Source organism: Folsomia candida, unplaced genomic scaffold (assembly GCF_002217175.1).
Source record: "Folsomia candida strain VU population unplaced genomic scaffold, ASM221717v1 Fcan01_Sc006, whole genome shotgun sequence".
NCBI lineage: Eukaryota > Metazoa > Arthropoda > Collembola > Entomobryomorpha > Isotomidae > Folsomia > Folsomia candida.
Window position 1 is genome coordinate 7,747,466 of NW_019091198.1, and position 27,196 is coordinate 7,774,661.

Consider the following 27,196-nt stretch of genomic DNA (forward strand, 5'->3'; position numbering starts at 1 on the left):
TTGGAACATGTTGGAATGGTCTGCATCATTTTTTGCATTCATTATTTCATAGTAACGCATGAGACCACAAAGCCAGCCAGCCATCCAACCAACCTCTAATTTCAGTCTACTTTCACCCATAAATGTGAGGCCCTAAGTGTACACTCATATATCTCGCCTTGCATCGTTGGCTTGGCTTTCTCCATCGGATGAGCAGCCAACGTTATCAGAATTATGGTTAAAAACGCGACTTATTAAGAAGAAGGTATCCACATATGCAATTTTTTACAGCTTTAATTAAAGAAATACATGGAAAATTCTCGTTGTACGTATTGCAAGTTGTACATGGATGATGTTTCATGGTCGTATTTTAGCAATATCTATGTTGCAATATGTGTGTATAGGGTATGTACATGCATCCTCCTGACAGGCCTCACACCGGTTGCCCCATTGCTGGCTGGGTTGACCCATGAATTTAGAGCAAAATTTTAATGTAGCCGGATAAAGAATGTATTATGCATGGGGGTGTAGTGAAAAAAGGACGACAGATCAGTGAGTATCAGCAGTAAAAGTTGAGGAAAAGACGGGCATAAAAGTGAAACAAAATAAAAGGCGACATTTGTGCGGACAAGCCGGGCGTCCGTTAGAGAATGGATTGGACGGGAAGCCATTTGGTCATGTGAGTTACAAATTGTTGCGACTGAAATGGTTCCCTTGGCCAAGGTCTACGCTGTCCGTCTCTGGAATGTGCACCGTTGCTACTAAACTGTGCTAAAGTAACCATAAATGGTCCGAGGTGGCCGTGAGTGTGTGTGGAGGACAATCTCTCTCCTTCTCTCTCCCGTAGTCCCCATGCAGAGGAACATAAACAAACTCAATTTGTTTCGTAAAGAGATGAAGTGCCACGATACAGAGACCACTCTCCGCGGTTGCCCAAGTAAATAGGTAGCAGTGGGACTGGGAGAAAGAAGGCAGGCAGTGTATGAAAATGATGATGGTGATCATCACCCAGCTTCCTTGATGTTGATGACGCCATCCCCCCAACCCTCCCTCCATGCCGCTCTCTCCAGTAGTGGTGGTAAGCAGGAAGTAGTCGGCTGGGATGTTTGAGTTATGGTCCTGTCTCCCACCGTTCCCAAACTGAAACAATATCTGAGCACATTCTTCACATCTTCCGCACACAATGAGAGGAGGAAGGTGTGAGAGCTTATCATCATGGATAGCGCTGGGCTCATGATGAGATGATCGTAATAAGAAGACCTTGGAATATAAGAATCAACTCTTCATCGCGACTGGATTTCCCTCCATCTCCTCGCACTTTATTACTTTCTCAGGAAAATTCACCTGTCCCATGAATATCAGATTACCTATCTGCCTGCGCTCATCGCATGCACCTCGCCCACAAAATGAAAAGAAGATCCATGTAACCACTTTCGCTACATTAATTTTCCAGTCAAGGGTGTGGGCGGCTGTGGTCCCGGAAATGGAAATTGGTGTAGAGCATTACTTTGTCAGTTCCAATCATGCCTAAATATGCATGTTCTGTGGCAAACTGCATATACAAAGGGGGCAATATTGCACGCATACAATGCCGTAAATGGAGGATTGCATTTGCTCACTGAGAAGAACTTCATCATCAGCGGAGATTGCTTTTTTTGAATTATTTTAAAATGAGAGATTTGCCAAAAGGATATTCGGAGGAAATGGAAGAAGGTTTCTACATTTCTTGCTAGTCTTCCTTCCTGCAAAATTATCTGGCATAAGGAAAGTGGGAAAGAGTGAAAAGCGCCGGGATAATGTTTTACCAAAATGACCGAAACAATGAGTAGTTTACATTCCTGCGACCCTAGACATTCAACACAATTTGGTTTTATGTACATAATACTGACCAATGCAGTTGGTCCAGGGTTGATTGTTTTTTCAGTCACAATAAGCGACTATCATCAAAATATTGGCCATTTCAAAATTGCACATGAAATTGTAGTTCGATTCTGCAGTTTAAAACTTGTTGAACTTAAAAAATATGCATACAAAGTTTTACAGAGTTATAAATAAACTTATTTATTAATGATTCGTTCATAAGGGGAAAACTTAGGGGGACAAGCACTCTAATCCTTAAGCTTGTGGGGTAATACTTGAATTTTAATTAATACCAATTGTACTCGTTTTGTTGCCAATGACGTACATTTTTTCTTAGAAATGACTAAAACCTGTATACCTATGAAGTATAAACCTCTCCATAAAGTTTGTCCTCGTCCAGCCAAGGATGCCGGTTTGTGGGGGGCAAGAAGTAACAGTTTCTCCATTACCATCCAAAATCCAAATTAGGGTCTCCTTATCATACAGTTATTGCTCTGTTATTGTCATTGTATTGTATCCCCAAGGAGTCTGGAGAGAGAGAGAGGACGTCGTTACTACACCCGCCCGGCATCTCCTGCTTTCTCCTCCGACGACATACATCCACGGTCTAATAAGTGCCATTCCCATTTCCATTTCCTCCTCTTGGACCACCAAGTCCACCCCATTATTTTTTTGCAAATTCTCCTCCTCGAGATGAACTTGTCTACAGATTTGGTGTGCACAACGAGTACCACCAACCAGCACTGGTCTCACAGTGCACCAGCCAGCTACCACCATCCTGTGCAGTTGTAATAATCTCCTCGGAGGAATTCTTTCACCCCGAGAGAGAAAGTCCCCCGCTCACCTCTTGTATTTTTCTTTCATCTTCAGAAATATTCCTCTCTCCTTATCTCTCCCATCCCCATTATTTCATACATGTTCCACCAAATCTTGGAAATCTACACAATCTACACGCATTCCTCCAGCAGCAGCAGCACGCCGACCACTTCTTCTTCCTCTTCCTCCTCTTTTTAAAGAATGAATTGCGTATCTGTTTCACATCTTTTGTGATGCAAGCAACCATTCTTGAGAAAGAAGAATGAGTGGCGAAGTCGAGTTGGTTTAACTTTACTCAATGCATACATGAGTTTTCTGCTGTCTCGCTTCATGGCACTTTCTCTTTCGGCAATTTGCTTCTGGCGAATACTTGCTTGCTTTCTCTCGCTCAGACCAACCCCTATTCCTCCTTCCGCATCTGATAAAAACCTCAAAACGCCCCACCGTTTCGGAAAAGTTTTCCATTTTTCTCCGCTGACCAGAACCCCGTGTAATGTAATCTTTAGGACGAAATGAGTCTCTGGAGCTGTAATTATGAATTACGTACTAAATCAGAGTGTAAAAGAACTTGTCAGATTGGCCAATTCAGTCATAAATATTTAGTAAAACACGCTTTTTTGTGAAGTTAAAGGTCAAAAAGTCTCCATTCCAATCAAACTTAATATTAACTTGCATCACAAAAATACTCTGGACATCGAGCTCTGTAAATACAATTCCAGGAGCATTGATGAGCTGTTTGTTAAGCAGAAGGGGCCCGTTGTTGGTTTCTTCTGTGTGCAATATAAAAGTTAAGTTGGGCCGTGCTGGAACTTGGTGGCGAGCGGAGGAGGGCGGATAGTTGATGATATCCGTGAAGTGGTGGCTCTTGAAATTTTGCAGCAAGTTATCCATCCGACCGAGCCGCTCGTTACAATCAGAGGCATTCCTTTCCTTCATCCTCATTATTTCACAAGTCTCGAGTAGCCATCTTTGTCTGCCAGTTCCTTCCGTCCGATGGAAGGGATGGTGGAGTTGTGTACTCAACTCATTATTCCACAACTTGCGAATAAATGCTGCCAAGGCAAATTTTAAATGACACAAGTGGCTGAAGGATAAGCAGGAGGAGAGCAGCACAGTCGTCAGCAAGTGCAGCTCGTGTCAGGGCTAATTTCCCTTTTCAAGTGTATAAAACGACTTGAAGCACTTTTCCCCTTTCACGAAAGCTATCTTTCTACTCGGTCCTTTCTCTTGAAAATGTCATGCAGGTATATACTCGCACTTGTGCTAATGCTTCTCAAAAAAGGACCACTACAGATCCATGTTGTGGTATGAAGAGAGAAAGAGAGAAAGATATCGCTGTTCATTTCTCAGAAAGCTCTTTGAACCAAGAGTACGTACGTAGATACGTCCACATGGATGGATCTACCACCATTACGAAGCAGTCAATTTGCGCCGCCGATACAGTGATGCAGCAGCACTAATAAAAAGGCAAAACATGAAAATGTTGCAAGACACGAGTACATCTCAATTTGTCCAAATGCATCTTATTCAACTTTGACACCCGAGTAGAACCCCTAACCCATTGAAAAAGTCTGTCTCATTGGTAAGTAAATCGTGCCCTTCTTTCATCACGTTCTCCTCCTCCTCCTCCTCAAACGCAATGCATTGAACTGCACTGGGTACGAAATGCGTGTGGGTGGGTGCACCGAATAACGTGGCACACACCGGATAAACCAATTTGTAGCTTCCCCTCCGTGTCAACTTTTTTTTTCTTTCTCTTTTTCTTCGTTCCTCTCCACAATGAGACGTTATTGAGACAGGGTTTGGTTTGGTTAGGCGAGAGAAAAAAGGTTGTTTAAGGGAAATATTTCTTCTTTTAACTTTTTTTTTTCTACATCCATCACGCCGTTTATTCCACTCCACTCTTGGATCGTTTTGTGTCGCGGTTTATCGAGTGTATTGCGGTGAACATTTGTATTCTGTCCAGAAATTATGGAAGCTTAAGATTAAAAGATTCACAAATTGCGTCCGTTAGGCATGGTTATCAATCAAAATTTAGTGACAGAAAAATTCATTATATAACTAACCGAGTGACAACTTCATTGCTTTCCCGTCCATCCGGATATCTTTTTCTTCACGTAACTCCACGCCATACATCATCCCACCACCACCACCACCGCCACCACTGCCACCCTTCATGAGAGTGACACTTAATTCTTCCATTCATGTGAGAGTGGACCAATAGCTATGACGAGGACTGTCCCTTGTGTGTGTTTCTTTCTTAAAGACGTTTTATTTCTACGCCCCCCTCTTTTCCGTGATGTACTTTTCTCCTTCCGGATTTTCAATTCTGCTCACACTTAAATCCACTCTCTTGCCGTTCCTGTTTTCACTCAGGGATGAATAAACTCGCGAATCATGTGGGTGGCTGTCGAATGAATATGAATAAGAAAACTGATTTCACACTCCCCTAAAAATCTCTCTCGTGAACCAATGCCCAGTTTATTTAATAAATATGTACAATATCCGACCTCATTTTGCATGCAGACGTAGATACATTCACCAAGAAGAATGGCAGACTTTATTGTTTCCTTGAACGCATTAAGATTTAGGATTAGCCTGCAATGAGTTATGAGGTCGGATGGCAGCGGATGTCTGTTTTGATGAAAATGTAAGAAATATTGGATCCAGGGAGGAGAAAGGGGTCAGTAAAAATAATAAACAGTGCCATCTTTGACGCAAATATTGCTCATTTGCATGCAGATGAAGGCAGAATTATTTAATTAAAATTTGACGCTATATTAAAAGCAAGCTTTTCTTTGCTTTCTTCCACGTCAACGTGAATTTGATTTTCTCTCCCTTAATTTTGAGAGCATAACAGTGTGACTCCACGGAAATAAATTGAGTCTGCTGGTAAACAGTTGACGACACGTTGAGCTAGCAAAGAAAAGATAAAGGACGACTGCTTTGAACTAATTTTGTGTGTATGTCTCATGGAACTTTGTCTTGCCACTATTTATTAAAGTGTGTAGACATAAATACGCAGTGATTTTCTCGGGGGAGAAGACGGGTAGTTATTTTTTATACCTTTTTATACAATTTTTTTATTTGTTTATTCAATGCGGGAGAGAGAAGGGTACAATTTTAAGTATTTCAATCCCAAACTAATTGACAAGCCGTGCTATTCCAAGTAAGCAAATTGCTGGAGGATATAGACATGCAGGAAGACCACGCTACGCTGAGCAGGATCAACTCGAGTGCAATAACTGCAACGGGGATATGATTTAAATGTTTCACGGGGGCGATGTAAACGATGTTCTAATGGGCTCCTGGTCGTTAGCTTCTTATTAAACTTATCCCACCCAATTATTAATAATAACATGAACCACTACTTGCTAATATGGCTTTCGGGAAACCAAACTTCACCTCAAGTAGCACAGCTTATAGTATTAAATAACAACCGCCTTATTAATTCTTACATGCAAATTGCAGCCTAATTTTTGTACTTGTCTCCCCATAATCTTTCTCATAGTTCAAGAGAGAAAGCATCATGATGACAAACTGTAAACAAAATGATAACCAATTATTCTAAGGATTTAGTCAGTTAACGATTTGCTCTGATCATGTCATTTACAAAACGAGTCAGACTCTGTGTACACCAATGTTTAAATCATTCAGGGAGTAAAGGAACGTATCAAACTTTTGAGCCAGAGTTTACAAAAGCTTGGTATAATTAAACCGAGTGGTGGGACAATGGTTGGAGGGAGTGTTTTGAAACTTACTTATTTCATTTGTTAGCGTGGATAGAGCACAATAACAAATAGTCCAAGTCTCTCGTCCATTGGAGACAAACAAAGGGAACGGAACCCTGTGCGATGATACGCATGGTGGTATAAGGCGCTCTGTTAATAATGCATTACGTACGAGAGAGGCATAAGCCGAGAGGGGAAACACAAAAGTTAGTGAACCGCCTAATTGTGTTATTCAGCCGTGTACTCTTACACACTCGAGGCTCAAGACATGCCAATTTTTATGGTTAATTAGTTAGTCCGACCCACCAACCAGGCATAATAGCTTTCCCTCTCTCGTTGTAAGGGTGAAAGTGGTCTGTTTTGCTACAATCGCACTCTGCATCCAAATATTTGCTCGCCTCTAAACTCTCTCAAGGCATGTCAATCTCTCCTCTTCATCTTTCCTTCATTTTGACCAAGTTGAACTTGACTTGAATGCATTTGGGTTGATGTTACGCAAGTGATACGTACATATGCACTCTCATTATTATTTACATACACGAGCAGTTCACAATTTTTCTACATGCTTGAACTTACTCTGCTTTTGTTGTATTGTAAATTTTTCACGATTTGGAACAATTCTCAGCCGAGTGTGTAATAATTGATGGGAAACATTTAACCTTTAGTTGTGTTACTTTGGTGGTAAATAATACTCGAGTAGAGCACAAAACGAGCTAATAATATCGTTCAATTCTTCCACTCGAATTCATTTCAACTCATTGTCTCCCAAACAAAGGAGAACAATAACACCACGACTGTGCCAACAGGACAGCTATGCTTTCACTTTTTGCACTCTTGCACCACTCGAATGATGATTGGAGTACAAACTTTGTGTGGAAATTGGCATTCTGTACGAAATTCGGTCGGTGAATGCCAATAGTACAAAAACATAATAATCTTGAATACATTTCTGCCGAAATTTCGATGCATTGTAAAGTATCGAGTTTTATGAGGCGATACAGTTCATTTGAGAATGGGTAAACGGTTCAAGTTGTGTTTTCACTAATTCATGAGCTGCATGAGAAATGAAAATTCAAACTATTCTTATTTGTTATGAAATGTCCGGTGAACCGTAAAACTTGGGTTGGCGAGAAGAGTTACATAATATTTGAAGGTATGTAAGGAGACCAAAAAGTTGAATTTACCACCTCAACTATTTTCAGACATTATTTGTTCTCGGCAGGTATAGTGAAGTGGAAGGATTGTATATTTCCCCAGCTGGGGTATAGATTTGCATATATTTCTTCCACAAATAAAAGAAAGTTTAGCGATTAAAGATCCGTTAAACAGAGGGGAAATAAGTATTGAAGTCATTACGATGGAAAGAAAGGGAGAAAAGCGGAGAGAGCTCAGAAATCTTAGTCGTGGTAAACCAAGATATCATCACCCTCTTTTTTGTAGAGACAGACGCTGAATAAAAAAAATCTATCCTTCGCATTACGAAATTATTGTGCCTATAAAACAGTATGATAATTACTCGGAAGTTTTTTTTTCAAAGTTGGGAATGCACTTTTATTTTATGACACAAATTAACATGACTTTGTTTGCAATGTTTAATTGTGGAATTGGCTAAATTTGGTGACGAACAAATATTCACCCTTTAGTCAACATACCGATACACGCAACTCTGATGAGAATTATCTATAATTTAATTTCCCAAAATTTGTCCTAATTCCCGAGTCTGACGAATTCAGATGGCCTCACACTTTTTCACATTTTTTCCACATGAGTTATTACTGTATCACATGTGACATTACAAAAGAGTACAAGCTCACGAATTTTTATTTTTACTTGTCTTCGTGTCTCTTTCTGACATGATATTTGGTTTTTTACTTGAACAGGCATGTTGAGCAAACAAACTTGACATATATTTTGAGCTTTCACTGTTGTATTTCTATTTTCATTTCAACAAACTCGTATATCCCCATATTTAATGTTGTTCAGTACAAGGATAATTTTTTACTGTCAATTCTTCTGACACATAAATCCGGACGAACAGTAAATGCAAACATAAAAAATGGTTATCCATTGTCAAATCTCCAGAAGCATTTAGTAACACGTACGTGGCTCTTCTTACGTACTTATGTAAATGCACGTACATATTTACCAACATGTTTGCCGTCAGTATATCCTGACAGAGAATTTAAATAGGATAATAGAATAAAAATTGGACATGTTCGCCACCACTCGTGAAATAGAGATGAATTACCCGTGTCAAAATAAAGCTATTTGATACCTGATATCCATGAACTATTTTTTTTATTTATTTCCCCACCGTCCAGTCCAGTGGGGAAAAAAGAATGACATAATTGATAAATATGGCCACATATCCAAACATTTTCACCATGATACGAAAAAAATATGGCTAAAAACTGCATGTCCTCCACAAATGCAGCCAGAGTCCAACTCGTGTATGAACTTTTGTAAACAAGTTAGTCCGACTTTCTCCACTGCACTCTTCAGGATGCTGGAGAGAAAAATAAATGAAACCGTTACTCTGAAGACCACGACGACTGACTCGCATACGGAATACATACACAGGGTGGAAAAGTGGTTGCAGCCAAAACTGCCCAGCCAGCCGTGTTTCCCGAACCGTTGTTCATTAAAATCAGGGAGGAAGAAGACGAGAAGAAGAAGGAGCAGAACCGATACAACGGAAATGTGTAATAGTCGTGGGGTATTTGGCCGATGTGTATGTACGCATTTGTTCCTTAGCGTGAGACGCCCCAACTCGGAGCACTATGTTTCCATTAGGCGTGTCATAGGGGAAGCAAGAGCGTAAGGGAGAATTACTACACACCGACAGTAATACAAAGAATCCTGGAATAACCCATATATTTTTGTTAAATCTAACAAGATTCCGCAAAAGTTCACATCCACTTCCACCCATTTCGATACACGCTTTCGCTTCTCAAAGTCAACCTTTGCTAATAAAGTCTCATTTGGCAACATTTACCTCTGCTAGTTATCCGAAGAGTGAATGTCTGCAGGAGCGCAGCCCTGGTTCCCACTTCCTTTTCCTCCTGAATGAAATTAATTGAACATAGCTTTCCAACTAACTATACGTGTACGTAAGTAAGAGGAAAGCCAAGTGCAAGGGCCAAGTAGGTTTCACAAATTTCGGATGCAACTCCTACAGCCTTGTGTCAATTAGGGATAAAAAAAGTTGTCTGTTCAAGGATGCAAGTGGATAAAAACTAAAATGCGATAAAATGCTACTCTTGTTATTAATCTATTGTATTTTTCTATTTGTAGTGTTATCTAATTGTAATGTGTCTGGAATAATGTCCATTTGTGTTCCTACCTACCGTCTCGTTGTAATTGGTGATAATCCACTTGGGGAATGATCCACTAATCTTGAGTGGGATTGTCACTAATATCACTAATAAAAAAAATGGGGATTTTGATGCCCGAACGGCAAAGTTAATTAGTATGAGTACAAAAGTACTGTTAGGCCACTTGGATTACCAGCCAATTCAAAACAAATGGCGAGGAAGAAGGACTCGCAGTTATGTTATTGATTATTGAGACATATTTCTTGGAAAACGATACGTACTTAAATCAACACTGAAATCACATTCACTTAATTTTCAAAAAAAATATTTTCCTCAATATATATTTTTGACTTAATATGGTAATTCTTAAAATAAAAATGAAATCTTAACCACAACACCGAGTTTTGAGCAGAATAAAAGATCACACATTTTCTCGATTCAGGTATTCTCCTCCAAAAAATACGTAAGACACGTAGGTTGTGAAACTCCGCTTAAAGGTAGCTTTCAACCAAATAGGCCATTTACAACACAATGTACATTATTTTATGTGTGGATCATTGCCCGCAGTCTTGCCTTCTTCCTTTCTTCCTTCCTTGTTGAAACAATACAAGCGGATTACGTGAACTGTGTGTGAGGCGAAATGCACCATCAATACGTTACGTATACGAGAACGATTTTCTAGAATAAGATCGACATTCGACATGATTTGATCCGTTATGGGCAATTCGATGAAGGCATTTGTCTATCGCGGTCATTGAACAATTTCAGACTAACTTTATGACCACTTAATCCATTACGAATTGTAGACTCAGTCAATAACCTTTCTCATAACGGACCAATTTATATAAAAGAATGCGGGCAAGGTAACCAAATGGAGAAAATGGTGCAGCTTTTCCTCATATATTATCACTCCTCGTTCATAGACAAACAAGTAGTTTCGTCAGCCTCGCAGACGTCCTTATGTAACCAATAAGTAGAAACGTCTCCCTATATTTTTCATCAGAACGAGAAAACTGAGCATCAAGGATCGGATGGCGTGTTATTGAAATCACAAGTCGACGCGCTGCTTTTCTCAGTACAAAACATAGCTCGGCTCGTTAGTCGCAGTAAAATGGGCTCAATAACAATATGGCTCATGAGGAATGTGTCTGAAGGTTGGGTAGAAATGTAGCCGTGTGTTTTTCGCTGTTTCAGCTACAGCTAATAAATAATCCAAATAATCCCAACATACTGATGATGGGTTGGGCTGCCTCATAAAGTAAACGATCAGTCAGATTTATTTGGGAAAGTGGTGTGATCCGAATCCTGAGAGAGGAGAAAGTGAGACAACTTGATCCAACACACACACACAGCCAACTACGTACGTACGAGTTCTGGCTGCTGCTTGGCTTCTGCTGCTCTGATCCTGCCTTGCTTTCTCTGCATCCACCAAAATCACATTGATGAGGCAGAGAGAGCAGTCAGACTGCTGCAACGGGATGAAGCCGACTTTCACGCGTGTTCGAAATTTTAATCATTTGTCACGTGCACTTTTCCTCCAACGGCATTTATCTGCACTTTTGCCTTCATCAGATTACGTTATTACTCCCGAGCAGGAAATGCGAGAGAAGATTTCGCAGACGGCTCAAGCAAATTGGTTCCCGTTGGGAGAGGAGATGTTTAAAAATAATAATCACGAGGAGACATCTTCCATTATGTGCGAGATCTCAACTGTGTCAAACAATGACAAGGGGCACAATGTATCCATGCTAAATTTGAGATGAGAGTGGCATCATTTATTGTGTCACTGAGGAGATGAGGGGCCATTAGCAGGTACGAAATTATTGTGGTTGCTCCAGCCAGCACTACTTGGGAGATATAAATCCAAGAAGGGTGTTGAGTATCAGTGTAAAGAAGCAGCCAGGTGAGAAATAGTGAGAAAATTATGGGTCAATCCTTTGATCCAGCGACAAGACGTGATGTAGGATTTGGTTGTACAAGAGTAAACGGGCGGTTGGTGGTGACTGCGGAATAATGGGAGCAGGATTTTCACTCGGCATCCTTCCTCTGGGGGATTTACAACATCCGTTCTTCATTTTCCAAGGAAATCACTGAGCAAAGCTTCTCTGCGGGTTTCCACCACCACCTCCACCCGGAAGAGGAGAAGGAGAAATGGTCTTCTCCGCCTTTGTGCCACTAATAATAACGCGCGACTCATCTTCTTCTCATTCTGTTTGGCAACCTCCACAATTTACTCCTTACTTTTTATCTCCCCACTACTCCTCTCAGCTCATCATCTGCTGTGATACATACATCGGACAACAACACTGAAGGCCATGGCTCATTGTCGCCACAGATTTTTCGTCCAGATTGCACCTCCACTACTTCGAACGGTGATGAGACAGATCTTTTTCACAGAGACTGAAATTAAGCTGTAATCAACTCCAACTAAGATTTCGAGTTGTCACAAAAAATTTAACTCATGATGATCCGAAAATGGTTTAATATTAAGAAGATGAAAGTCGGTTCGAGCCAGTTCACTGGATGGATGATGGTTGGGTCCAAATAGTTGTTTTAGAATTTGTGGTGGTAGGAGAAAGAGAGAGAGAGAAAGGTCTCCAGTCACAGATACCCTCTCCTCCGTGACATCTTAATTTACGAGCCTTTGTTCTCCAGCCGATGCTTCACCCCCTTGATTCGACAGGGCTGCTGCTGCTGGGATGACACAACGGAACGGTGGTGGTATATTTGAGCACGGAAGTAGCGAGCGATATCAGAAGCAGCAGCAGCAGCGTCGTCGTCGTCTCGAGACCCCAACTGGCCCTCGCCGAACGTCAAATTATTGACTAATAAAGGATTTTAATGGCCTTAAGCACTTAAACTGCGGACCAACGCCATCCATTATGCCAAGCTATCGGGTTGGGAGCTACAAATTGTTCCACTCCTCCTTCCTGATTTGTGACGGCTGACTTTCTCCTCCATAATCAACTCATCTTCGTCAGTGGTGGTGTAGCATGGGTCCGCAGAGAGGGATTAGTTCGACAAGTGAAAGAAATTAAAATAGTTGCACTTTCAGCTCACAAATTTTATCCCGTCTTGTCCAATTTTCTTTGCTACCAGCTCGCCTAGTGCGTTGACTTTGAGCCCCCATTCCAAGTTTATTTGCGCATTTCTTAATATTTATTATGAATCTAAAAGTTGAAAAGGGCAGAAATTCCGGTTCAAAAACTGTTCAGTGCAAGCTCGACTGCCGCTTATTACATTTTTACTCCTGATTTATTCCTCAATAAAATTATGGCGAGCTCAACACAACGTTTACATGCGGAAGGAAGAAGTTGGTTGTGGGTGCACAAAACATGACTCAACTTTCACTCCGAAAGACGAAGAAGGGAAGAAACTTGGAGATGTGATGGTACAACAACTTCTGGGCGCTGCTAACTAGTTTGGTTGTAGTAACAGCAAAAATGACGCTACCAACTACGTTCACTAATGCAAAGAATCGGGACGAAAACTAATTGCGGGCCATTTATCATTGCAACAACCAAACAAGATGCGAGAAGGGAGGAAGAAGAGGCAGCCAACAACCACCTTTCCCGTTTGTACTTGTCTCCTTGCATCCTCTTCTCCATCCACTTGCCCACGAAGACATGCAGGTGACGAATGAATCACATTTCTCACATTTCCTTCGCCAAATTTCCCCACAAAGAAAAGCCCAGAATTTAACATAAACATGTGCTGAAAAGTTTTTGAAATTATTTAAAGCCCAATTATTACAAGCATATTAATCCGCATGCGATGGATAAATCACTGTAATTAATAGCTTCGGTTTGTTATATGTTACCTCAAAAGCGAGTAATGTGGTTTGGCGTGGGAGTCTGTGGTGCAGGGTGTTGTACATGTGTTATGAGTATATTTGTGGTTGGTTGGCAAACGTGGAATAGACTTCCTGTCTGCTGCTCCTTCTTCACATTTAGTTCGGATACCGATGATAGATTAGTGCGTCTGAGGTCACAGTCGGGTTATATAGCCATCTTCAATTTCGGATTTTGCCACAACTGCACCCAGCAGCAGTCAAAATGCGTATAGTCCAGCTTGAGAATATATTACGTACACAGGTTTGGTGAAAACCGTGTGGTCCGGCCACTTGGAATCATTCATGACAACCCACGCGAGAGGGAAAAGCTGACCACATTTCAGCGACGGCTTGTATCTTCTCCGTGGTTCAAGAAAGTGATTCATATCAATTTTTAAAGGCATAAAAGAATTTATGGGTGGTTATAAAACGAACGAATGTTCGGAAATAAATTCAAACGTCGTGTTTACATTTCATTGTAGGCGGAATGGACAAGGCTGTGCTCAATCTCTCGCTCGCTCTCTCTCCCTTTATTCCTTTGTGCTAGAAATGGATGAATGATCACATTTGGTGGATATAGTTTTTGTGGTGGCTATCCGCATCGCCAATTTTGAGCTATTTTCTCCACTCAAGTCGACTACCTTTGCCAGGTGTGGGGGAAAATGGTTGAAACATTACAAGCTTTTGTTACCTATCGACTAGACTCTTGACAGACATTTGTGGCCAGATATACATAAAATATCGACACCTTTTTTCCTCGAAGTATGCTTTGCAAATATTACACATCACAAATATTTGTATAGTTTGACCTATTCGTGAGGGGGAGAAAAGTACTTAAATTATTTTGTGCGAGCAATTTTGGGATTGATTTTAAATCTACAAATCTGGTCAAAAGCTGCGAGAACATGAGTGAAATAGTAACTTTCTCCAATTTCCGAAGTTTCTTGCAACAGGAAACCTGATGGAGAGGGAGGGGCAGAAAGGGAAACAAAAGGAGGAAAAGGTAGAGAGAAGCTCGTTGCATGAGAATCAAGAAGTGAAACTATCTCGTTGCACCCACCACGCATTTTTTTTCACTTAGGGAGCTATCCAACTTCCACCAAAAATGCGTTTCACCTTAAGTAGCCTAGACCAAGAAGGTAAATTACCTACCACGGAACAAAAATGGGTTTCGAGGGGTTGATGACGACGCTTTGGCAAGTATCGATACTTTCACAGGGTTCCATGGAGTTTTATGTGCTTCCTTTTTTTACTACTCTTTTCTCACAATGTGGCACGAGATGGTTGATTTTTTAAAGGATAGTTTCTCGAATTTGATAATTTTTCAAATATTTTAAATTTTACCAATTTAAAAACTTTCAAGTTAAAAAGTCTTGAAAATGTATCTAAAATCTTCTTTCATTACCGATTCGTTCTCAATTTTTTTAATCGCTCTAAGTTTGGAAATTTATACAAATATAAAGACTTGTTTAACTGACAATAATAAAGAAAGTAATGACAGTAGATAGTAATGTATTTTTAAGCTTAAACAAATTACTTAAATGTCCATTCGCACTACAAGTCTTAAATTTAGTTTTTTTTTGTGTCAGCTAAAATATTTAATTATTTACTAAAACTTATGGCATTACAAGCTTATAAAACAAGTACTCGACATATGAGAAACCCTGTCTTTCAAATGTTGTTCCATTTGGTTTTCATATGACTTTTCTTCCTTCGTTCGTCCGTCCATGTCTTATAAACTTTCAGAGAAAATGGGGGTTTGCACCAAAAAAAGTCCAACTAGTATCTAGACTTAATATACTTTGCCAAAAATGTTACAAGCTAATAATACAAATCTTCAACATATTGACGAAGACTTGTTTCTGTTTGCAATGCAATGCAACCGTGTTTTAATAGTGTTACAAACAAATATTGTATTCCATCCCTGTAAAATAAACAAGGCCGGAGTCATGAGGTGTATAGAATAATAATTGCAAAGCAAGGCGTAAAGTTGTATGTAATTAAACAATTCCACCGGGGAGAGAAAGAGTTGCCTCATTATTTAAGCAGTCGAGAGAGAGATCCTCCCTCATACAAACAGAGAGAGAAAAGCAACTTCAAAAGTTGTCTTTAGCTAATTAATGTGTTTGCGTAAACAATCGCACAAAGGTACAAAAAAAACAGTTACGGGGCCATCAATCAGCTAATGACGAGACGTCGTCGCACTATTTTCAAACAACCAAACTGCACCAACTTTCTCGCATGTCTAAATATGTTTCTGATCCTAATTCGTTTTCAATTTTTCAGGTTCCATCGCCGTGAGTTGGGAGGACTGGTGGACGTATGACGGCATTTCAGGTGAGTCTGGCGCATACAGCCCATCATTAAACCAAATACACCATTATGTAAATGTAGAAGAACATATTTTGTTTGAGAGAATTCCTCCTCCCAGAAAAAAATAAAAAATAAAACGTTTCCTAATTTGTTAGTCTCCGTGATACTGTTTCCTACCCTTTTTGCATGGAAGGGGAAGTTGTTTTAAGTCAAAAGTTTTCGTTGAGTTTGTACAAAGTTTTTTCCGTGTGAAACTCAAATGGAGGGTGACAAAGGAATTTTTTACAAGACTTAATCGAACGAGTATGTATGCAGCAGGAGGAGGATGTATGACTTTGAGAGAATTCAGCCCAAAGTAAAAACTCACAATCAGTTAATTTGCTAAAGAGCTCACTTAATGATATGCAAATATTAGCGCTCCTCATCAACGTACGGGCATGGAGAATGGATCAAAAAGTCAGACAACATAACATTCCAGGACTGCTTTCCATTCCTCGTCGTACACTGTACTGCACTCACCACGTTGTTCAAACAAACAGAGCCACTGATATTTTTTCCATCCTCCTCCTAACGAGTCCACGACGAAGAAGAAAGTCCGTTCTCACGTAGTGCAAAGGCTCGCGCAGTGAAAGGGTCGGTGGGTCTGGAAGTACTTAGGTACTTGCCAGCCAGCCAGGCACCGACTACCCCACCAAAGTTTAAGCCAAGAGTCAGCAGTTTTCGTCGTGACATGAAAATGAGACAAGCTACATTTGCCAAACATAGGAGAACAAAACGTGGACATTTAAGCAAAGAGCGGAGCACATAATCCCGAAACTGTATCAAAACTGTACCCATGACAGAATAGGTAATGTTGCACAAGTCATTCTGAAATGGTGCAGGAGAGTGGGTGGATATTTTTTTCTTGGCAAAATCTAAAATATTCAGGAGACAAAGGGAGCGAATAATATGCTTTGATTTAGTAGCGTTCATGGATAGGAGTGTAAGGCTTCCGTCATATCCACCCAAAAACCAATTTCGGTTCCAATACTCGTCCAACGACAAAATTTGCGGGAGTATTTGCCTCAGTTGATCTCTATTCCCACCAGTAATATTTCCCCATCTCATCTTAACTTTGTCCACACGACGAGCAAGACAATGCATGACACGCTGCCATTGGGGTGGCTGAGTGCAATTGCATCAAGAAAATTTTACCTTCCACTCGGTCTACTGCATTTCACCCTAGTCTTCAAGGGAGCTGTAAGAAATGTTGAAATAACTGGTCATAGGATGTTTAGATTGCCAAAAAATAAAATAAATATTGGATCAATAGATTACTTACTTACGTAGCATTAGTTTAATATAAATTTACGATTTTAACACGATCAAATATTGCAATTACTTTATGAATTAGAATTTTTTGCTCAAAAATCGAGCCATATCATCAAACTTAACTTTCCTTGCGCTTGACCTTGCTCCCCAACTGCTACGAGCGAAGGCAAGTATGCAAAAAAATGTAACAACATTATAACGAATGGCATCTCAAACAATTGAGAATATGTTTTACCAGCTCAAACATCATATTTTGTGCGTACTTTGCACTCTTGCTTCACTTGCACATACATATTTCACTTTTTTACAACTCCACTCCATCCAACGAGGTCCCCAACGGATAGAAATATCCCAAGATATGCATTCTCTGCAAGCGAACTTTCACCCTTTGCATATCATTCACTTGAAAAATTCAGTTTCAGTTAACCAAATCGCTTTATGCATTATTCTGTGTTTCATACACGTTTTTATGACTTCGTCACCTTGAATATTGCAGTTGTCGATGTAGTCTTGTTACCGTCGTGGAGTGAGTGGGTCAATACCCAGCGATGTACATGCATACTCAAAAAAACAACAAAATGGGACTCTCCGAGTTTCAAAAAACGGTGCCATGTAGCACTGTAAGATTCCTTTCGAGTTCAAAGTACTCGTCTGCATTATCTGTAGCACAGGAAACCAGAAAGAACAAATCTTCAAAGGGGACCGGAAGAATTGTTGCATAAAATGATATACTTTTCTCCTCGTGGTGAAAGTAGACGAAATACTTGTGCGAGAAGAAGTGCACTACAGCACGCCATCTCATTTTCAGTTCCTCTGGTGCAACAAATTATTATCTTATAAAGATCTAAATTAAGATATCATGATGAAACAAGGAGGGAAGTAAATATTGCATGTTTTATGTGTCCCAACCACAAAGGAGGGTAAGATTTGCTTTTTTTGTTGTTATTCTGCAGTCTGAAATAGTTAACTTGTACGAAAACAACAAAAAAACGGAGAATTTTGCATGTTCCTGATGCTCAGCAATTTTTAGGCACTAAAGCAAAAGTTGTTGTTGGCTGGTGGAGAGAGGAAATGTTTCCATTGGGGAAATGGTCGAGAGGAGCTCAACATTTTTTTAAATTCAAATCGTGCTGGGAAGCAGAAAGCAAAGCCAGAGTTCCAAAGAGTTAGTTTTTCAATGGGATGAGATCGCGAATCAAATGAGATCTCTTTCGAGAATCCGAGGGGTAGTTGTGCAAGAGTAAACGTGCATTGTCTCGGGTTCCGGTTTGGTTTATTTAAGCATTGTGGAATGCTAAATAGGAGAAAGGGGAGAGCAAGTGGAATAATCAGTCACTTTATATGTATCCAAGGCATCGCCAAGGTATACGTTCCTTATTGGTCTTCTCCACCAAATCTCGGAAGGGTGATCAACATTATTCTCTGAGAATTACAAGTCACAACCAAATCCCGAACCATTTGCCCACTCCGACAACTTTTCAACAATTCAGGAATCCAGTCTCACTTACAACTCGAGCCCACAATGGAATTGTCGTAACTTGGCCGACTTTCTTTGCTAGATCCACTCATAATTATTTTCACAATCATTCCACCTCCGTTCACCTTTCACCACTTAAATGTTTACGGCCACCCACCTACCACCCCAGCACCCGCCTTATGACTTGCCCTACATCCTGAACCACCACCAACCCGAAAGAAGTAGAAGCAGTTCTGCCGGTGATATGACGATGAATACCAATTCGAACTTCTCTTATCTGCTTTTACTTACCACCACCCTGTCGCACATACGCCCTTTTCTCGTCTACATTTGGAAGGGTAGGCTTGTCAGTGCTATCGCATCTTCCTCCTGCAATTAGGCTCTCAATCCAATATGCATAAAAGCGCTGTTGAATCGACAGAACAATTATAGAAATATGTCCCCATCATCCAGCTCAATTCGTGTCTTTTTTCCAGGAGGCAATTGAAGGGGCATGATATGGGGATTTAAGTGGCAGTGGAGTATGCATTTTTGACGAGATTGGAGCTTCTTCTTCTTGTTTGCATTTGCGATCCTCTAAGTATTGCAGTGGTGGTTGGTTTTTGGTGGGGCGTGTGGCGAACATATGTCGGAGAGGTTATAATCCGCCTGCTGCGTGGAGTGGTTTGCTTATCTAGTTTGCATGGCTCCAGGTCTGGGGTGAATTATGCACCAACAGCAAAGGTCTGGCGGATGCTCAACCATTTACCGCAGGCAAGACGACGACATTATCTTCGATCCCACTGTTTCTTTTCCTCTTGAACCACCACCGCGTTGTAACCAACCTCCCAACTCTTGTAAATTAGCGTAGCCCAGAATTCAAACAAGCTTAGCAGCAGGAGACGCAGCGTTCTTCTCTCGGATCCGTTCTGCTTAAACCACTTCTTGGTGGCAGTACAAAATCGGACTGGAATATAAATCGAACCCAGCACAATGAGTTCCAACTTTCAACTCCAAACTTTCTTCTTCCTTGAAATTCTAACTTCTTTCTCTTATCCTTTAGGAATTAAAATAGCAGACGAACCCAAAGCCTAGAGCTATGGCGGAGAGGAACAATTGAACGCACGGCAGGGTTTGGTTATAATTTGTGGGAAATATATTTCAGCGGAAAAGAACCCTTCGTGCCCCAGTAAATAGAGTCGTACCTACCTTCACATGGGTACATTTAGTTATCTGGTAAATACAAAAGTGTGCATTGTATGTAAGGTGGAGTTGAGTTCATGTCATAGTTTTATGCGATCTGTGTTGTAGTTGCTGGAGACTTGAAAAGAGAAAAATCATGGTGTGTTTTATGGTTTTGGTGACAAAGTATAGCAAAAATTTTATTCTCTTTTTATACGTCACAAAAGTAGTGGGGAAATGGCAAAACCAAGAGCAAACGGTAGCAATGTTGTAAATCCAATGTTTCACATTCTCACAAACTATACGCAACTGGTTGGTTGATGTTGTTGCCCAATCCCAAAAATGATGAAATGCTACAAGACGCAGTTGATGGTCCGGATATGGAAACTTGTACGGTGTCATCTCTCCGCACAACAATAACTGAACCTGGACGACCAGGAAGGAAGGAAGGAACGTCACCCACAAGATACAATTGAAGTTGGTAATTCTATAATTCTGCTGGTTGCCCTCTGCAACAATCGGTGTGGGATAAGAGCGGAGAGGAGGACTATGATAATATGATTCATACACCTTGTGGGCTGTTTTCGTCTTCCTTGTCTCAAAAAAATACTTGAGAGCAACGTGCAGGGAGAGAGAGAGAGAGGAATTCTGTCGCAGTCGGTAGTCAGGTCACAGAAGCGTAACCGGAGTACGAGCATGGGGTGGATAGTTCACAGTGAGGTCGCAATTTCCGTGGTCCCCTCTTCGTCAAAGTGAAGAAGCTAACTGGGCTTTCTTCTGCAAATTTAGAGCACTTCTGGGACGCATTTCAGAAAATAGCTCCTTCTCTTCCTGGGCCTGATCCACCACACTTTTAAAACTTATTCAGGCTTCGTTCGAACATCTGATATGTGCATGGAATGAATCCCACCACCACATTCTTCCTCATAGCCTCCCTCCATATCTCACTTCCTCCTACACAAAACGGCGAGGTCTAGACAACCAGCCAGCCAGAAATAAGTAATCTTCCTCTTATGTAAGAATTCCAACAGGAAAAAAATCGTGGGATAAGGACTTTTCAACTTATCATCTTTTTATCACTTAGTTTTACAAACTTCAAGTTGAAGTCTTCAAGTAAGAATTCTCAAATGTACATGCTCGCAAAACTACATAATTTCAACACGAAATAAAATCTCTGAGATTGTAATTGCAAATAATGAATTATAAAAATAAAAGACAGAAAAGTTACTGCTATCATTTCCTTCAATTACGTGTTTCCTCTATGTATATTCATGTTTTGTTGTTTTTCATAGGGCCGGCGTTTTGGGGACTAATCAATCCAGGTAAATATACACGAGACTCACTCATTTTTCCGGATATTTAGAAACTAACATTGTTTATTACTGTTTATTATGATTTTCCCTACAGATTGGGCACTATGCAGCAAAGGACATCGCCAATCCCCGGTGGATCTTCAGCCAAAAGAGTTACTTTTCGACCCCAACCTAAGGACAATTCATATCGATAAAGAAAGGGTAATTTTATTAGAATTATACTCAAAACATTTCCCCACTTGCGGAACAACTTACACCCATATTTCCAAACACTTTCACTATATTTATAACTATAACTATATTTATAAGCATTTGCAATTCAAGAAACTGGTCCATTACCCAGTCAGTCCACACTTTGTTCGGCTGGTGAAACTCGAAAAAACCATGTGAACCTTTTACTTACCTGTGAATGAGAACCGTGGGAATAGGAACTGTATCTGCAAGAAACTTAAAACGGGGAAAGTGGGAGAGAAAGCGAATAGTGCATGTATCCTAAAGGCGATTATGAGAGAGCACGAGTAAAGTAAAAAAGAGTATCATTCGCTCAGAATAAATTTTACATGTTATTTTACACGAATGTTTCACCCACTCATACACACGACGGTGTGGGACATCCCTATGCGACGACACATTAATAGCACCGTTCTTAACGGTGTGCCAACTGCATTGCACGACTATTTCGGCAGAGAAAAGTGTCTTTTTTCAACAGGCAACCGCATTTCATTGAATTGTATCCGTTTCAATTCCCTGTTTTACAATTTGATGACAATTACAATTTTCACATTCCATTTTCTTGCGGGGGCTTCCACTTTGGGAATTCGATTTTTTCTTTTTGGAATGAGCTACATACGTTCAACGTCCAAAAAAAGCTTTCCTGAAGCGAAATGGGAAATCAATCCATTCCGGTAATTGGGCGAGAGCTATGGCAAATACTTACTCGGGGTGACGCCCTTTTACATAAACTTGAACCATTTTTTAACCCAACGAAACGTCCAGGAGGAGTAAGAGTATAAAGAAATTTAAGTTCCGTTAGACCCACAGACAGAGTTAGAATTTGTGAAAAGGGAAACTTGGATAATGGCCACCTTGCATTGGATTGACTAACAGAAAAAGTGGGACCGCGGAGCTATCTCGAGATGTCAAGGCTATCTTAAAACGACTTCTTGAGAGGGGAGCGTTTGGATTCATTGACAGGCTGAGAGTGTTTGACTTTGTAACTTTCTCCGTTGCAATTATCTCGGCTAAATTGTGTTGGACAGACGAGTAGGAGGAGGAAAAAGTTGCATATCCTTGAGTAAGTACGTAATATATGTGCATAAATACGTAAACGTATGTCACGATGGATATATTTACGTACATATACCGCCTTTTTCACTATTTTGTTGAATATAACAGCTTGTATGGGGTTCTTATGCCAAGTAAACATGCATAGCTTTTCACATTATGGCTAAAATCGTATTTAATTAAACCTTCAAAAACCTAGAAATACATATACTTTCTTTCCGTTGATATCTGTATATAAAAAAACCATTTAATCTGTGACGAGGTAATTTGTCATGTTCTTTTTTATCCATTTTCAGGTGAATGGGTTCATGACGAACACAGCACACAGTGTCATATTTTACACGGGACCTTACTACGACGAGGGGTCTGAGCCAGACGGGGGTGGGAGTCGTGGGGAGGATGCTTTTATGTCCGCAAATATGGGCGGAGCAGGGTCGCAGTCCAACTCAAGTCCCCGAGTGCTGGTGAATATCACGGGTGGTCCACTCTCCTATCGATATCAATTCCACGAGATCCACATTCATTATGGGTATGATCTATATTTGTGATTTACAGGTATGACATACAGATCTATGCCACTTTATTATTTATGATTGTAGAGCTGAATTTGACAGAAAAGACTATGCTTAGATAATTATTAGCATATAATTAGTAATAACAGATAAGACAAAACAACAACAAAAATGAATATCTAACAACTTAAATTTTCTCTAACATAACTTCATAACCCTAGAACATTTTAATGAAATTTCGAATTTTTGACCAACTGCCCAACAGAGAAACGGAGGTACACTTGTATATTGGTCATTGAACTCTACTAACCAAACTCTTTTTTTAAGGATGCGTGATGAAATCGGATCTGAACACACAATTCAAGGATACTCGTTTCCGGCCGAGGTGAGGCATTACTTACTGCTCTCTCTCTCTCATAAATAAATTGCCCTCATTCATCAAGAGGGTGGCAGAATCAGAAAACCCACCCTGTCACGCAGCACAATCCGAAACATGTACAACCAACCACAACAATGACGATATTAGATTTATTCGATAATAATGTGTAACGCGGCTAAATTATTATCGATGGAACTTATTTATTTATACGTAATTATGTGTACCTAATACTTAATCTCCTCCGTGACGACTTTCACTAATGACATGACGCTTAGACAAGGGACGAATGATGTTGAAATGTATAATAATTCTCGACCGGTCGGTCATTACCACTTTTTTATCTCAGGACTGTGGACTTGTGTCACCGAATTTGTTTTGGAGAGCAGCAAACTTTCTCTCAGTGCTCATTCATTTTATTCGGACAAGTGGTACGTAGTGGTGAACATGGTCAGATTAGTAATTGGCTTCTCCTCGCAAACATTACAACAAAGCTTCAGACTTTTATCACAAATCCCTCTTCGTCACTTGTCAGAAACTCCTGAGCAAACAGAAACAGCGTGTGAATGTTTGTACTCATTCTGTCCACAAGTATGTGAGACACGCAGTTGGTTGTAATTGATTGCAGAGTTATTTGTCATTTTCGCACATTCGATATAAGTCAAAAGAGGAAGAGGGTTGGGTTGTAATTTAAGGAGTGCACGAGCAAGTACGTAAGTACATGTGGGTAGTAATTATTTATTAACTCTTTTACCTTCCAGCTCCAAATGTATGGATTCAATGCCCAGCTCTACAGCAACTTTAGTGAAGCTGTATCTCGCTCTCAGGGAATTGTTGCCATCTCCGTACTTCTCCAGGTAGGTTGGTCAGCAGCCAGAGCAAATTTCGACAAAGTGTCACCACAACCAACGTGTAGTAACGAGAGAGAGGGCGAAAGTGCTGTAATCTTATTGCAAGCAGTAAAAATATTGGGTAGGGAATAACTTCATTAGTTCGTGGGAGGAGATTTGTTACGGACAGGAAATGAGGCATGTGCGGTACATAAACATGTGGGATAAGTGCATACGGATATTTGTATATACTTTATGCCTACATAAACGTATGCATGAAGGCAGAAGTATTAAACACTTTTCATTAAAGTGCAGTCCGGTTGCTTTTTGATTACCATTTTAAAAGCATTCCACCTTTCACTAACCGATGGATTGCTTGCATAAAAAACCGACAACTTTCTTCAGCTCGTTCAACTAAATATGTACACGTCCGTATGCATGAGTTATTAACCTCAATTCCATTACTGGAATTTCACCACTTCTCTGGCGAAACTTATTGAATTCCGCAATGCTTTCTCTAGTCTGTGAAAGATAAGACTACAAATTAACAATCCATGCGTTATTTGTTAACATGAAGCCACCAACTATGCAAAATTTATAACAGTGTCATTTCTTCATAGCTTGGGGACCTGTCCAATCCTGAATTGCGAATCCTGACTGATCAACTAAACAATATTAAATACAACGGTAAGTTACTTGAGCCAATTATGTAATTGCCAATCTGATTGAAACCTACCCACCTACCAACCCACTACTCGTCTAGCCATACTGAAACATTGATGAGTTCTCCACAATGTCTCTTATTTTAGGACAAAGTGCTTCAGTTCAACGACTATCGCTTCAAGCTTTACTGCCCAACACGGATCACTACATGACTTACGAGGGCTCCACAACAATGCCAGCTTGTCAAGAGACGGTGACTTGGGTGGTGATGAACAAGCCAATTTATATAACCAAACAACAACTCCATGCTCTCAGGAAACTTATGCAAGGCGATGAAGGTGAGAAGGGAAATTATGTAAAATAAAAAATCAAGTAGAGTTGAACAGCGAAAAACATATAATTCATTAATTAAATTCGCTAATTACGTTCAGCTTTCCATTTAAAAATCTCCAGACCATGCTGCATTTGAAACTTACGTAAATTTGTCTAAAAACATTGATGTACGGTCAAACACTTTACTGATTAACGTGGAAAAAATCCCGTAAACTCAGCTTGACTGACATTATTCTTTTCGGTTACCACTAATTATTGCGTTTCACGCCGAACAAAAGTCCATATTTTTGTAGTTCAAAATCAGAAAAAGTTGTAATTCCAACCTGATGGTGAATGTTTATTGGATAAAAATGGCATTCATCCTTTGTACGCAGAGTATCAAAAGGCGCCCTTGGGTAGCAACTTCCGCCCACCACAATCCTTGCACAATCGCGTCGTGAGAACCAACATTGACTTTGCGACGGTAAGTGAAAATCTCCATCAACGGGATTGAAATTCCGAGTTGTGAAAATGCACTGGAGGTGTGATTGTCAATTTCTTTCCAGAATGCTGACTGCCGGGCAAGTATGCGTAAAGAAATGCACTACAAAGGTGACATACAGTTTCCATTAGTACACACTTACGCTTCTCATTCCGCATAGATTCCCATCTAACAAATGCATACGACATCATTGATCATTTTTTCTGTAACTCCATAATTTTAGCAAACAATTGGAAGAACCAGTAATGAACAATCAACACGCCGTGCAAGCGACTATCTCGCTATACGCTTCCCTGCCGTTTGTATGTAATCATTGAAGAATAAGAAGACGTACATATCATTTCAACCAACGCCAATCCAAAATGAGACATAATATGCAAATTCCACTCGCATCCAGCAGCACACCTACTTGAGAAAGTTCTTAAGCCAATCAGCAATGTGATGAAGTGTAATAAACCAACTATTGTGTCAAGCAACTTACTCGTACATACATTAGAATCTATAAATTCAGGATTAGCATGTCGACATACGTGGTAAAATAAAAAGTATAAAAAGAGGAGACGCCGTGGAATTGACGACAAATCCTTGTTCATTCCTCCCATACAAAAAATTAATCCAAAACAAGAAGAAAACGTTCGTAACTTTTGTACTCACAAAGAGTGGTAAGTTAGACGGAGATAAGTCAGCATTACGATTAATGAACAATCTATATTACGTGTGAGATGATTTCTAAAAACATGAAAACCTACCATCACATCCAAAACTAAAACTAAAGTATAACCCTAAAATAAAAGTGCTCCAATTGTAAGTGCAAAACCGACCCATGGAAATTTGCAGAGGCATCTAAAATATTTTTAAATTGCAACAACCCCCAAAGAATAACCCGTACTAATCCTGCAAAAAAATAAGAATCTGTAATCTGTGCTATCATCCTAAATATGTACATGTGGCAATCATGAAGTGAGTAAAAATCCCCCCAAAATGCAGCTAGTCCATTCCATCAGGCATAAAAAGTAAAACTTGCCAAGGCAGAAAGTATGTAATGAAAGAAACATAAAAATGGGAGAGAAGCGATTAATGAAAGAAGGAAGAAATCTGCATCAACGTCACGAGGCAATTGTGTATTGCTAAAAAAATAAGTCTCTTGATAGCTACAAATGTATGAATCAACGGCAAATTAGCGTGTATGAAAGTAAGAATTTGGACTTTGTAAAAAAATGATGTTGTATCATCATGACGTGTACTGTACATTTGTAATGTGTAAATCATGTAAATTCCAGAATGATTAGAATATAATACGATCATATGCATCAAAAAAGAGCATGTGTTCGAACCAAATGAAATAATAATAAAAATCTTTACAACTGAGATCATCTTCTGTTGCACATCTTTCTGTCTGCAAATCCAACCGGGTGGAGAAAGCGATCCCTGCTTGTTTGTTATTAATTGCGTTCTCCTTGTATCCACCGATATCAGAACGCATTCTTATTTGTTTTCTCCCAGGGGGAAGTTTTTTCTCGTCTAGCCTTGTCTTGTCCAATATGTTAACAGATAAGCGTTCGTTTGTACTGGGTGGACGACGACCCAGTCCACCCAGGCCAAGGACTGGA

At 40.1% G+C, this 27,196-nt stretch overlaps 1 protein-coding gene across 1 annotated transcript in view; it reads left to right on the plus strand.

Annotated features, from left to right (window-relative positions):
* Positions 1–26,956, plus strand: part of LOC110851034 (carbonic anhydrase-related protein 10) — a 32,992-nt gene extending 6,036 nt beyond the window's left edge. The window contains exons 2-12 of the mRNA XM_035853126.1: positions 15,819–15,869; positions 21,087–21,116; positions 21,202–21,308; positions 22,688–22,920; positions 23,231–23,288; positions 24,041–24,136; positions 24,730–24,796; positions 24,919–25,110; positions 25,480–25,568; positions 25,651–25,696; positions 25,810–26,956. Of these exons, the coding sequence (XP_035709019.1) occupies positions 15,819–15,869; positions 21,087–21,116; positions 21,202–21,308; positions 22,688–22,920; positions 23,231–23,288; positions 24,041–24,136; positions 24,730–24,796; positions 24,919–25,110; positions 25,480–25,568; positions 25,651–25,696; positions 25,810–25,832 (992 nt within the window). The 3' untranslated portion in view covers positions 25,833–26,956. The remainder of the gene's footprint in view (positions 1–15,818; positions 15,870–21,086; positions 21,117–21,201; positions 21,309–22,687; positions 22,921–23,230; positions 23,289–24,040; positions 24,137–24,729; positions 24,797–24,918; positions 25,111–25,479; positions 25,569–25,650; positions 25,697–25,809) is intronic.
* The last annotated feature ends 240 nt before the right edge of the window (positions 26,957–27,196 follow it).